This window comes from Lissotriton helveticus, chromosome 2_1 (genome assembly GCF_964261635.1).
Source record: "Lissotriton helveticus chromosome 2_1, aLisHel1.1, whole genome shotgun sequence".
Lineage (NCBI taxonomy): Eukaryota > Metazoa > Chordata > Amphibia > Caudata > Salamandridae > Lissotriton > Lissotriton helveticus.
In genome coordinates this window covers 2,030,482,066-2,030,496,299 of record NC_136059.1, presented here as the reverse complement: position 1 = coordinate 2,030,496,299, position 14,234 = coordinate 2,030,482,066, and the positions used below count along the sequence as shown (strand labels likewise).

The 14,234-nt window shown below is 43.5% G+C and overlaps 1 protein-coding gene across 1 annotated transcript in view; it reads left to right on the top strand.

Moving 5' to 3' along the window:
* The first annotated feature begins 9,453 nt into the window (after window positions 1-9,453).
* Window positions 9,454-14,234, top strand: part of SPMIP2 (sperm microtubule inner protein 2) — a 472,857-nt gene continuing 468,076 nt past the window's right edge. The window contains exon 1 of the mRNA XM_078677003.1: window positions 9,454-9,727. Within this exon, the coding sequence (XP_078533129.1) occupies window positions 9,637-9,727 (91 nt within the window). The 5' untranslated portion in view covers window positions 9,454-9,636. The remainder of the gene's footprint in view (window positions 9,728-14,234) is intronic.

Genomic DNA, 14,234 nt, shown 5'->3' with positions numbered 1-14,234 from the left:
AAAGTTATAAAAAAAATCTTTTACAATCATATTTGTTAAAACATATATATATAGTAACATAATATATTTAAATAATATCCAATATTATTACCGTAGGATAGCGGAAGTGTAAAAATTACTATTCCCACTCCAGAGAGTGCAACAGTAGGGAAAGCGTTGGATAGCGTAGGGGTAAAAATTACTATTCCCACTCCAAAGAGTGCAACAGTAGGGAAAGCGTTGGATAGAGTAGGGGTAAAAATTACTATTCCCACTCCAGTGGGTGCAACAGTAGGGAAAGCGTTGGATAGCATAGGGGTAAAAATTACTATTCCAACTCCAAAGAGTGCAACAGTAGGGAAAGCGTTGGATAGCGTAGGGTTAAAAATTACTACTCCCACTCCAAAGAGTGCAACAGTAGGGAAAGCGTTGTATAGCGTAGGGGTTAAAATTACTATTTCCACTCCAAAGAGTGCAACAGTAGGGAAAGCGTTGGATAGCGTAGAGGTAAAAATTACTATTCCCACTCCAAAGAGTGCAACAGTAGGGAAAACGTTGGATAGCGTAGGGGTAAAAATTACTATTCCCAATCCAGTGAGTGCAACAGTAGGGAAAGCGTTGGATAGCGTAGGGGTAAAAATTACTATTCCCACTCCAGTGGGTGCAACAGTAGGGAAAGTGTTGGATAGCGTAGGGGTACAAATTACTATTCCCACTCCAAAGAGTGCAACAGTAGGGAAAGCGTTGGATAGCGTAGAGGTAAAAATTACTATTCCCACTCCAGTGGGTGCAACAGTAGGGAAAGCGTTGGATAGCGTAGGGGTTAAAATTACTATTCCCACTCCAGTGAGTGCAACAGTAGGGAAAGCATTGGATAGCGTAGAGGTAAACATTACTATTCCCACTCCAAAGAGTGCAACAGTAGGGAAAACGTTGGATAGCGTAGGGGTAAAAATTACTATTCCCACTCCAGTGAGTTCAACAGTAGGGAAAGCGTTGGATAGCGTAGAGGTAACAATTACTATTCCCACTCCAGTGGGTGCAACAGTAGGGAAAGCGTTGGATAGCGTTGGGGTAAAAATTACTATTCCCACTCCGATGAGTGCAACAGTAGGAAAAGCGTTGGATAGCGTAGGGGTAAAAATTACTATTCCCACTCCAAAGAGTGCAACAGTAGGGAAAGCGTTGGATAGTGTAGGGGTAAAAATTACTATTCCCACTCCAGAGAGTGCAACAGTAGGGAAGGTAAATACTTCTTATATTATGTAAAAAACATATAAATTAATATCTATCAAAAATTAATTATAAGTAATTATCAATTTAATATAATATAATAATTAATCAAATAAAATTCCAAATTACAATTAATTGTTACTATTTGTTACCTATTCAAATTAATTACAAATTAACAATTAATTAATTAACAATTAAAAATGAATAAACAATTAATTCAAATTAAATACAATTAAATAAATTGAATTATTTAATTAATTATGAATACATTACTTCCCACCACCGTTCTCCCTAGGGCGCGCGCGCGCGCACCGCTCCTGACCTCACCGCGCACCTTCTAGCGTGGAGCGCGCACACGGTCAGGAAGTCGCGCCGCCGGCCGCTTTGAAAGAAGCGAGCGGCGCGAATGCGGCGGAGCGGTCATGAGGCGTGCAGGTAAGGAGGTGGGGGAGGGCTTGTGGCGCTTGAGGCTATGAGGGAGGGCGGGGAAGACTCTGGCCTTTTGTTTAAGTATTGCTGTTAATTAGAGCCCCTTCACGGGCTCCGATTAACAGTAATACTTAAACAAAAGGCCAGAGTCTTCCCCACGCTTTCCTAACAAAAGAGTAGACAGTTTCCAAACACACGCTGTGTTTGGAAACTGCCTATGCTTTTGTTAGGAAAGCGCGGGGAAGACTCTGGCCTTTTGTTTAAGTATTACTGTTAATCGGAGCCCGTGAAGGGGCTCTGATTAACAGCAATACTTAAACAAAAGGCCAGAGTCTACCCCGCCCTCCCTCATAGCCTCAAGAGCCACAAATTGCTATGTGTGACATTTTCATAATTCCACTAATTCCATTACGGCACTTCAGCTGCTGCAGTTAACTCATTGTCGGGCGAATCTTATGAGTCCTTAAATATGCATCCCCCGACTCGGGGGATGCATATTTAAGGACTCATAAGATTTTCCCGAACAACTCGCCCCCACACTTATGCTCCTCACCCCTCTCAGACAGTTCAGGGAGTGATTCAAGACTTGCTGAAAAGATACTGACCTCAACCAAACTAACACGTCAATTCTATCAGCTTGGGGGCTACCACTAATTTCGTTCACAGAACCATGTCAGACCTCTACCTCGTCATTTGCACCATAAAACTACATGAGCTCATGTGCCATTGAACTATGGTCTCTTACATGGGTTCTGTGTTACGGTGGTACTCAGGGGCAAGACTTGCTTTTAAATTTATAATACATGAAAATGTTAGGTTACAATCCAGATTTTGGGTATGAGTGTGGCCAAACATGTAGCAAATTGAGCATACCTGTTGTGTACTCACGTACAATGCATATCATGCTTCCATGCGCACATAGCCAGTGGGACAGAGGGCACCAAAAACGAGTGGGGCAGAGGGCAGAAGGGCACCAAAAACGAGTGGGGCAGAGGGCAGAAGGGCACCAAAAGCGAGTGGGGCAGAGTGCAGGAGGGCACCAAAAACGAGTGGGACAGAGGGCAGAAGGGCACCAAAAGCGAGTGGGGCAGAGGGCAGGAGGGCACCAAAAGCGAGTGGGACAGAGGGCAGGAGGGCACCAAAAACGAGTGGGACCGAGGGCAGAAGGGCACCAAAAGCGAGTGGGGCAGAGGGCAGGAGGGCACCAAAAGCGAGTGGGACAGAGGGCAGAAGGGCACCAAAAGCGAGTGGGGCAGAGGGCAGGAGGGCACCAAAAGCGAGTGGGACAGAGGGCAGAAGGGCACCAAAAGCGAGTGGGGCAGAGGGCAGGAGGGCACCAAAAACGAGTGGCATTTGGCACCGCAGACGCGCGAGGTTCGGTTCCTGGCGCACATAGCCATGGTTGCAGCGCACAGAGACCCTCCACTGCCGCACACAGAGGAAAAAAATTAGAGGGAACATTGCTTCCCACCCTATTCCCCTATAAACTCACAACCCGCTACAGAAAATAAATTATTAAAATTAACATAATTAGCAATTAATCAATTAAATACAATTAATTGGCAATTAAAATTTAATTAATTACCCATAAAAAATTAATTAACAATTAATTCTAAAAAAATACCAATACATACTTTTACATATTTAATTAATTATATATAAATTACTTCCCACCCAATTCCCCTGTAAACCCACAACCCGCTACAGAAAATAAATTTGTAAAATTAACATAATTAGCAATTAATCAATTAATTAACATTAATTGGAAATTAAAATTGATTTAATTACCAAATATAAATTAATTAACAATTAATTAAAAATGAATACCAATATATACATTTACATATTTAATTAATTATAATTAAATTACTTCCCACCCTATTCCCCTATAAACCCACAACCCGCTACCGAATTAAATGACGCAAAAATTAAAATAACAAAATTCATTAATTAAAATTTATTATAACATAAATACACACTTTTCATACATATAATAACATAACAAACACTATAAAAAATTTGATATTTTTAAAAAATCGATAATTTTAATAACCTATATTATATACTTCGATATTTTAACTTTCTATATTTTTAACATTCGATATTACATTACTTACCTTACAAAACGATATTTTTGATGTCTATATTCTGTCCATTCGATATTTTGTCCAGCCTATATTTTGGACTCGATATTATGTCCATTCGATATTTTGTAGTCGATATTATGTATGCTCCGTCCATCACCTCCCCCTTTTGTACCGCTTTTGGCCGCCATAAGTGTGGCAGGGTATGCTCAGACGTGAGTCCCTTGCTCACTTTGCCACTGGATTCAAGCAAGCCGGGCTGAAGACGGCTGGAATGCCAGAAACCGGTCCTCGGAAGCTTGTTTCCGGTCCAGGGAAGGCATGGCTTGGCAGTTCGGGCTGGACTGTTCCCATGAGGCACAGGGTCAGACTGATTTGCATATAGCCATGTCTGAACTGGGGTGGCAGAGTGGGCTAAAGAACGGTGATGGATCTAACCCAGATCTTTTGACTGGGTGTGAGTGTTTGATTGGTTCTAATGCTCCGTCCATCACCACCCCCTTTTGTACCGCTGTTTACCAGCACAATCACATAGAGATAACCTAACATGTATATTACATGAAGAAGAAAATGAGTTTTTGAATTTAGTAGAAGAAAGGAGACAGGATTTAACAAAGAAGGCTGCTGAACAGAAATCCCATGTACCTCCATGGGCTAAGAAAGAGGGAATTTATGCAAAGCGCGAGGCTCATGCTGCGATGTCCCTAGATTTTGTGAAAAGAGGAAAATTCTGCCTCCATAGGTTAAAGACAGATTATATTTATTTGAACTTATAATGCGCAACAGCTACCCGCAGTGGGTTTCCCGGCCCGCAGTAACATCTTCATTAGTTCCAGTGAATGTGAACACAACTTCCTAATTTTAGGCGGATGGGGACTAAAAGGGGGAACTGATCCTGTATTTCCTGGAGTTTATTATGCGGGAATAATGCCTATTGTAGGTTACCTGCAAGATGGTATAGAAGCTGTTATTTTGGAATAGTTTTCCAAAAATGTACCATGTGTACAGAATCAATGGAATGAATGAAATATCTAATGGACTAACACGAATAAGAGCTTGTTTTTCTGAAATTGTAGGTGATATATTTAGTGCATTGATACCCTCAGTTGGAGTCATTCTAAATTCACGTAAAATTTGCAAATTGTCAACAATAGTTGATTATCTTTCTAGAGATACTGATGGAGGATTCTCAATGATTAATACAGAAATGGCTGCGATAATGTCTATGGTTTTACAAAACTGTCTTGCTCTTGATATTTTGTTGGCAAAAGAGGGCGAAGTCTGTGGTATGTTGAAATTTCAACATTGCTACACTTACATTCCTGACAAAAGTCAATAAATTAAAGGGTATATCGAAAATATTACAAAAAGTCATAAAGAATTGACCCAACTGGAGGTTGACAGTGTATGGGGAAAACTAACAAAAAGCATAACATTAATAGGGAAATGGTCTACTGATTTTGGGAAGAGTTTTCTAGGTCAACTAATATTACCAATAGTTATGATAATAACAATAGTAATGATACTAATGACCCCATGCAAGTGTTATAGAAGTAAGTGAAAAAGAAGAACACAGTTATAAAAGGATGGGAAAGGAAAGAAACGAAAGAGGGAATAGGAAGAGATACAGCTGGAGGAAATAAAAGGAAAGCTAGATAAAAAGATGAAATATTTGAAATGAGAAGGAGAAACTGTCAAAGATCACAGAGAGAAAGAAAAGAAGCTGAGATGTGCTAAAGTTGGCATCTGGTTGGGATGGGAAATTTTGTGATGGCTCAAAAAGGCCATCAGAGAGGGGATTGATGGAGCAAGGACTTGTCGAGAAGACACTTGCTTGGAGCAATCCAATTGTTTAACTCACTAGCAAGTTAATAATAATCATGTTTGTGAATAACTAGTATGCACCACTTTGAACACGCAGGTTAGTGAAACTTGCTTATGTGTGTACTAATGCGGATAACAATGAAAACGGACTAATATCGCTCTAAACTGGGAAACTGTAGTGCGCATGTATCAACTGCATCTACGTAGTATGACAAGCTAACGCTTGGAGGGAAATTCTGGCGCATGAGCAGAAGATACTAAAATGGTGTCTTGAAGACTTGCGTGCATGGCATCTGCTTGTTTGAACTAAAACGAGTAATTTCTACTAATGCTAATGCGGGAAAATACATAAATAAATACACTGGGTTAGAGTAGAGGTGGGTGGTATACAGTGCGACCATTTATTTTGTGAAAGTAACATCTGTCTATTGACTTTATCACTAGTGCATATTTGGGCCTCTCTCGCATTACTGAATGAGCTGAATGATGCAAGGTTTGCGCATGCCCACTGAGGGAAGTCATGAAGGTCAATGACACAGCAGTTGAAAGAAAGACAAGAACCGGATGCTACTGCCTGGGAACAGATGGTGCAGAGTTCAGCAATGAGATGGTCTATTCATCGAAGTGACATTAATGTTTCAAAATGGATACATGTAGTGGATGGGAATAAAATGTATGAATAGAAATTAAGGGGATGGGTTTGCGAACAATGGTTTAACTGAATTTAATGACATGTAAGCATGGTGTGATGGAGCTTCCCCCTTGCCTGACCAATCAGATTTTGCATTTTTACTATAGTGAAACTTTAGTGGGTGGAACATGAAGAACGAAAGGTATAATTAAGATAGCCTTATTTAGTTAGGGAGATTCGATTTTGGGGTGCTGTCGTTGCTGCGGGAGATGCTGTTGCTGGAAGAGATGCTGTGAGATGCTGATGAAGAACTGAATGCAGAACTTAAAGCAGAACTTTCTATCCTAATTAATTGGGTTAGATCAGAAGATTGCAGAAGAATCTCAAGGAGGAAGAGAGTGTCAGAGAGGGGTGCGACGCAACCGTCGGTATTCTAGAGAGGTCATCTATCCTGTCCTGATTCCTGTCCTGAAGTCTTTGTCTCATGACCAATCTGGGGAGCCCCTTACCAGCCCTTTGGCCAGGGGGTTGGTCTTTCACACCATCCTTGGTAACTATATTTCCTTGTTATTTGTTGATGTCCTTTTCTTTCTGTCCTCTCCCTTTCTGAGCATTGATCATTGTATGAGTCCGAAGTATATGCTTGGTGTATATCAATTACATTTTTACTCCTATGAATGACGGTGACTGCACTGTATTTTGGAATGGTTCACATGCATTAATTTTAGATAAAGAATTTAAACTTTCCTGAGTCTGTGGTTATTTGCACTTAAGTGAAGAACAGTTAGTTTAATGTTATTTTCACCATCAACTAGTTCAACTAATGTTCCATTGACCAGAGGAAAGAACTTTTTTGATAATGAAACGTTAGTTAGGAGTATTAAAAAACTAATCTTGAACACTGTGAAAATTACAAAATTGACCCCAGCGGTTTTACGCACTGTGAGTTTATGGGCCCAGGTGAGTATATAGTAGTGAAGTATCTGTTGTTGTTGAACCGCTGGATCACTACTACAAGGGACCTGAATTCCAATCCTGCTAATTCAGTAAATAAATTGGGCATTCATCTTGATTCCTTCCTTTTAATTGATCTTTAGGCTACTAAAGTGGCAATTAATTGTTTTTTCATCTAATATGTTAAAAAAAACGCCAACTCAATCTATCCTGCTTTGCAATTGAAATAAGCCCAATGTCTCTGTCTCTTCCAAAATACTGCAGACCATCTTCTTTCTGGAAGTACCAGACTATATCACATCACTCCTATATTGAGGGGCCTCCATTGGCTCCTTATATATAACAGGATTACTTTTAAATCCTGACCAATTTTACAAAAATCTGTATGAAAAAGCTTTATGTTTTGAGCCTCTACTGTCTCTTGTTAATAGGGTATTATCCTGGCAGAAACCTGGGTTCCAGCAGTCTGTTCTTCCTCTCTGTTCCTCAATCTAAATCCACCATCATTGGGACAGCCCTTTGATCCAGCGGATTTAAACCCCACAATACTGGGCCCTATTATCTCTTTTCCACCTCTACTTTACTCCATCGGCTGGATCATTTAACTCTGCTTTACTTACTTGCTAACTTTATGCTCTGATTGACCTTTTTGTGTCGCACTGAGTGGAAAGAGAGTTAGCATCACTTGTCCGATCAGTGTATTAACAGTGCAGCAAATTGGCCACACAATGAGGACCAGGAATAGATAGCCATTTTTAAGGGTTTTATTACAAATAGATGCCTACATTTAAGGAAATCTCATCCTGTTTTTAACTCCCATGCTGTCTATCTGCTCAGATGTTGGCTTAGAATTCACAAAGACAGTGTCGAAAGTCACTCCCAAGAAGCACAATTTTCTATATGTTTCTGCTTTTAAAAATAATTACAGATAGGAAGCACAATGTTTTTTGTCCATAATTATTTGTAAAATCAGTAAGAACGTAAAACTGCGAGCCTTAATTATAATATTTAAAAAATGAAGACTCTCTACATCAGCAGTATAAGGTACAAAGTATGCAAGAATCCTAAAGACACGTAATTCTCATGTGCAGAATGCACCTTGATCTGGTGTGTCACGAATCGTCACTTTGGATTTTTGTGACGTGTAAAGAGTGGGCAACTTGATGCTGCACCACCTTCCTAAGATGTGGAATTCTGTCTTTCACTCTACGATCTGAAGCTGCTGCATCCCTATGAAAAAAGGTGTGTAAAAATCAATAAATGAGGTTACTCTTTTAGGTTTGCTAATGGTAGGTCTCGCTCTAAAGTGCCAAGAAGCACATGTGTAGAGGTGGTGTACAAATATTATCGTAACCTAACATACTTTCAATGGTAAGTTTTGACCTGGTTTAAGGAAGGAGTGCAGGGATTGTGGTAGAATAAGGCACATTAGTCAAATGTACAGAACACTCAGAAAAGCAAGAGTACATATGAGACTTCGGGCCTGGTGTATCAAATTATTTTAGTCATACTGTGTCTACGGGAAAATGTGATAGTACATGTTGGCCATAGTTCTTTTGGTGACACCTACTCTCGGGTAGATGTTCAGTCCTTTCGCCTGGAAGATGAGTGGAGATGGACTGAGCCCCGGATGTCCCTCTCCAGTGTGTGCACGACCAGACACCTCTTGGCCTTGTCCATGGTGATGAAAACACATGATGTGGTAATGCATCATTGCCGGACCTGCCTAGGGCCTGAGCCAAGGCTCTAACCAGGTGAGCTGTGGAAAGAGGCGCGGAGGAATGGATAGGGCTCTAGGGACAGGAGATTAACCACTCAGAATGTAAATCGAATATTCGCAAGTGCTGGGCCATTGGTAAGGAGTGCACTCTTACACCTCCCTTCACATTTAATCCCTTTTTGCTTTTTCGTCATCTGCAGACTGGATCTGAATATATTTGTGAGTCGAGCTAGCACATTGCACATTCTTGTAATTATTTGTTGCATTCAGTACTTAGGTGTATACTGTAGAAAACTCGCCTCACTGCCAACCTATACATTTATTGGGTGCGTGCTTTTGGGTCCTATCGGATGTTAATTGAAGCGCCTGATAAAATACCGTCTTTTTTGTTTACTTCAAATATGAAGTACTTCGCAACATTCTTCCATTACCGAGTCAAATACTGGTAATATAAAACGATGCATGCATGCATTTATTTGTGTTTGCCTGAGGAGAGGACAGAACCCGCCCCGCGCGGTGCCTGTAGTTCTTTCGGCCTCTCCCTTCTGTTGACCCACAGCGGCGGCCGCGAGGACACTCTGAAAGAACTCGGTGGGAGTCATTGTGCCGTCTCTGAAAGGGCACGCGCCCGCCGTGCCAGGTGAGCTCGCACGAGGTCGCAGTATTAAATAATGCAGCCGAGGTGACCCTCGGCAACAGAGCGTCCTTGGCAACCAGCCACTCGGCGCTGCAGTCTACTGTCCCGCATTCCTGCTGCCAGCCACCGTCCAGGGTCGGTCGCAATGCAAGGGCAGAAGAGAATCTCCGGCCTCTATTCCATCCCCCACCGCCTCTCGCTGCCAAGCACCCCTGGGCACAGGATCCTCTTCACGGGTAAGATGCCGGGTATGATGCGCAGACGAGGGCGGCGTAGCAGCGGCCTTTTTCAGTCCCAGGCTACCCTGGGCCGTCTTCCCCTGATGAGGGAGAGAGATCGCTAAGGGGACATTCCTAGACACACAGCAGCTTCTTGAGGCTTCATTTCATGCGACATATTATATACACTAACTCGCAGACGCGCTCTCCTTTACAAGTTCTAGCTTGATAATTAATGCGCGAGAGGTAATCTAAGCAGCTAGGCAAACTGAACATGTAGAAAAGCAAGATACCACCCCCCCCCCCCCCCCCGTGTTCGGTATAGTTGTAGTATCCGCGTTTATATAGAGACCAGAAAAATATATGAACAGTAAGCATTCTTTTTGCTGAAGCCTCCCTCACACCGACCAGGGTAAAACAAACGAGTGATTAACACACATTAACCCCTTGCCTGCTTCTCAGAAATACTAATGCTCTGTGTGTGTTGTGCAGCTCTCCTCTTTTAGGTCTGGTTTGACAATACTTTTGTGTATGATCGCCCAAAAAAAAAGCTTTGAGAGACAGTTCAGAGAGAGGGGCAGCTTATGCGCATGGCAGTATGCCTGAGTAAGGAGTACTAGAAAAAACGTTTGGTAAAGGAAATGTGCCAAATCTGTTCACTGCTGTTGTAACCAAGGGTCAAGGGTTCATTTACCCCTCTGATAAACCATGGGGTTAAAACATTTGCACTATGATAATCATTTCATTTCATAATCTTTATTTCGATGATTGTTCATCATAAAAGATACAAAAACAGTACAATCATGCAATATTAAAAAATAGTATTACAATATTAAAACTCCCACAGTTAAAAGATTTAAAACTATTTCAATCAGATGCTCAAGTTGACCACAATCTTCCTAGTTTCGAAGGGCTGCATTCAGACAATAGCACCTCCTATGCCAGACCGTGCCCAAGTATTTTGCCACAGCAAACACGATGTTTTCAGCAAGGTCAGATTTAAGTACCCTGTAAGCCACCAGGCACTCAGTGAAGCCTACATTTTTACACAGTGGTACTATCCATTTCTTTCTAGCACCACTGTACGCTGGGCAAAAAAAGAGAATGTGCATATCTGTCTCTCTGTCTACTCCACACCCAGGACAGCTACTCTCAGTGGGCTTACCCCACTTGCTTGTGAGGGCACGAATCGGTAGTGACCCGTGCCTCCACTGCACATAAAGCTTCCTTATAGAGGGCGGGTAGATAATATCTAGGACTGGTTCGAAACAGTAACAGTCTTTAAAGAGCAAAAAAGACTCAGTGCAGGACCCCATATTTTTATTTTGCACTAGTGTCGCTAGTTTGTGATCATAGTAGGTTTTTGCCAATCGCTTCTTGGGCAGCACTGGACAGGTGACCAAAGGGTTAGACCATACAGTATGTAAACCAATGCTCTCTAACCCCGATTTGACAAACTTGAGCCAGGGAATTTTGCCTGCTTTGGGCAGGGAAAGAATCTCTTGCAAGGCCTCCCTATAACTGGCTAATTCTGGCGTTGCCCAAATCCTACGCCAGAACATCAATGGTCTCAGAGATAATTCTTCATCAATTGGTCTCAAGCCTATGTCTAGCCTCAATGGGGTCAACGGTGTGCTGAGGGGGAGTAACAAAAGCCTCCTGATCAACTTGTTCTCCACCTTTAACAGATCATTACAGGGTAGATGTCCCCACAATTCGCTACCGTACATTGCCGCACCTTTTGCCTGGATCTTATAAATCTCTAAGGATGGGCCAACAGGTCTCATCGATGACTTGTTCTTCTCAATCATCTTTGAAATCCCACCTACAAACTGGGCTAATTTGAGGTGCGCTTTTTCATGTTGGTGGCCCCAGGCTAAGGTTTCATTCAGGGTGACCCCCAAATATTCGAAGGTACGAACCCTTTCAAGTTTGTCCGGGCCAATGGACGGAACAAAACGGGATTTGGGAGTTGGATTAAAGACCATATACTTGGTCTTTCCGGTGTTAATTTCCAGCCCATGCTCACTGCAAAAATCCACAAACCCGTTAAGGACACGTTGAATCCCCATTGGGGATTTGGAAAGCAGCAGGGTGTCGTCTGCGAACATAATCGCCGACACCCTGCTGCCAGCGAGCCTTGGGGCATCACTGTCTGCAACCCTGTTGAGGTGGTCAATAACCCCGTTGACATAGAGGCATAACAGGGTCGGTGCAAGCACACAACCCTGTCTTACCCCCCTGCCAACGGGGAATTTACCAGAAAGGCCCCCAATCCTGCCACACCTGACCCGGGCGTAATTGTCAGTGTGAAGACGAATTATCACCTTCCAGAGACTTGGCGGGACCCCCATTTTGCCTAAGACCCTCCACAAGTTGCTACGCGGGACAAGATCGAAGGCAGGTCCACGAATACAGTGTAGAGGCTGCCACCCTCCAACTGTACCGTTTTCCAGAAAATGAGTGCCAAACGAAAGACCTGGTCAATTGTAGAGACCCCGGATCTAAACCCGGCTTGGAACGGGCTCAGTATTTCATTATCTTCCACCCATTCTAGTAAACGGTCAAGGACCAGACGGGAAAACAGTTTCTGTGTTACATCCAGGAGACTAATTGGCCTGTAATTAGCTGGGAGCAATGGGCACCCTTTCTTAAATATTGGGACTATCTCTGCCCCCAGCCATGTGGCAGGGGGCGACATACCCTCAAGGATGGCGTTAAAGAACACCTGGAGATACGGTGCCCAGATGTCAACCTCATGCTTAAACAGGTCCCCGGGAAGTTTGTCCAGCCCCGGGGCCTTTTCAGCTGACAGACCCAGGATTGCTGCGCTGACCTCTCCCAGTGTAAACATACCCATAGGGGCTGCACCCAGGGCAGGATCTGTACCCTCTGGAACTGCCATGGTTTCCATATGGTCCACATCGGCCGCTCTATACAGAGAGGCGAAATGTTCTTCCCAAACGGACGATGCAATATTAGCCTCAACCGCTTTGGTAGGTTCAGCTGACCCATGTTGGACGATTTGCCAGAATTTGCGGGCGTCCCTCCATTGTAGAGCGCTCCTCATATCTGACCAGTTTTCAAAGTCCCATTCAATTTTGGCGTTATGAATAAGATTTTTATATATTACTCGCCTGATCCTGATCTTAGTAGGACTTTCCCGCTCTTTGAGGGACTTTAAGAGATCTGCCTTAGCTCTCCTACACTCAGCGTTAAACCATGAAGCGCGCATCCCCCTTGGATTCCTAGTTTTCGCTACGGGATTCAGGACTTCAGCTAAGTTCATGACCAGCTCCTGGTGGATACCTGCCAGTACTCTGTATCCATCCGGGGACGGTAACCCGGGTAGTAGTTTTTCCACTTGTTCTAGACTTGGAAGCAGTATGGTGTACAGTCTCTGGATGTCATCATAATTCCCCGCTATTTTAGGCCATCTAATTCGCCGCCTGTTACTGGCTGCTATTAGATCTGGGGCTAAGTTCGCAGTACACTCCTGTTCCCCGGGTACCACCCCCTGCACTTCAAACCTGAGCGCCAGCGCATTGTGGTCGCTGTCCGTTCTGGTAAGTACCTGAAAGTCCTTAACTTTCGCCCAGTCCCTGGATTCCACCAACATATAATCTATTCGCGACTCTTGCCCTGGTTTATTATAAGTGGGCCTTGGTGGTATGTCCCCTTTTATACGCCCGTTACAGGCTCTCAGTGAATTGGCCAGAGTAAGGGAAGTAATCTGCACAGCCAGTGGGGACCATGCCTTTGCTACAGGGCCTGCCGGAGGTGGGATTCCCCAGGCATCATCCTCATCAATTGTGGCGCCCTCCAGAAAGGTCGGCAACGGCTCAAACTGATTATTGAAATCCCCTCCCACTAGGTAGGGCGAACAGTGGGGGGAGGAATCCAAAAACACCGCCAGCTCCTCTATTGTGCCCGAGGTCCTAGATAGCCCCACTGGTCGTGAATACACATTAACCAGCGATAGTGATTGGCCAGACACCCAGTCTAGTACAACACACTGAAAATCCTCAGAATTCGTTTGCAGTGCCCTAGCCCTACACCCTAAGTGGGTAGCAACCCATATCAGTAACCCACCTGACGGGCGTCCCTTCCCCCCCCATTTGGCTGTACTGAAAATGTTGCATAGCCTGGTCGGGAATTGCTTCCCCGTGCCCAGGTTTCTTGTAAAAGGCAAATGTCAAAAGACTCTATGAATGTCTCCCATTCAGGCGAGTCCCATTTGTTTGACAGGCCGAGTACATTCCACGAAAGAATAGACACCAAGCCTGGGACCGCCTCCCGGTTCGGTGTGGTACTCCTGTTTTGGTGCACTATTACATTGCTATCATCGGGTCTTTTATCCTGGATCTGTAGTTGTACTAAGCCCCCAAGATCACTGCTTTCTCCAAATATGGATTGACCCACTCTCGGTGAAGTTATACCTCGTTCCTGGGCGGAGTCTACCTGATACTCCACCGGAGGAGGTGGTGTAATACTCCTACTTTCAACAGATGATTCCCTATCAAGT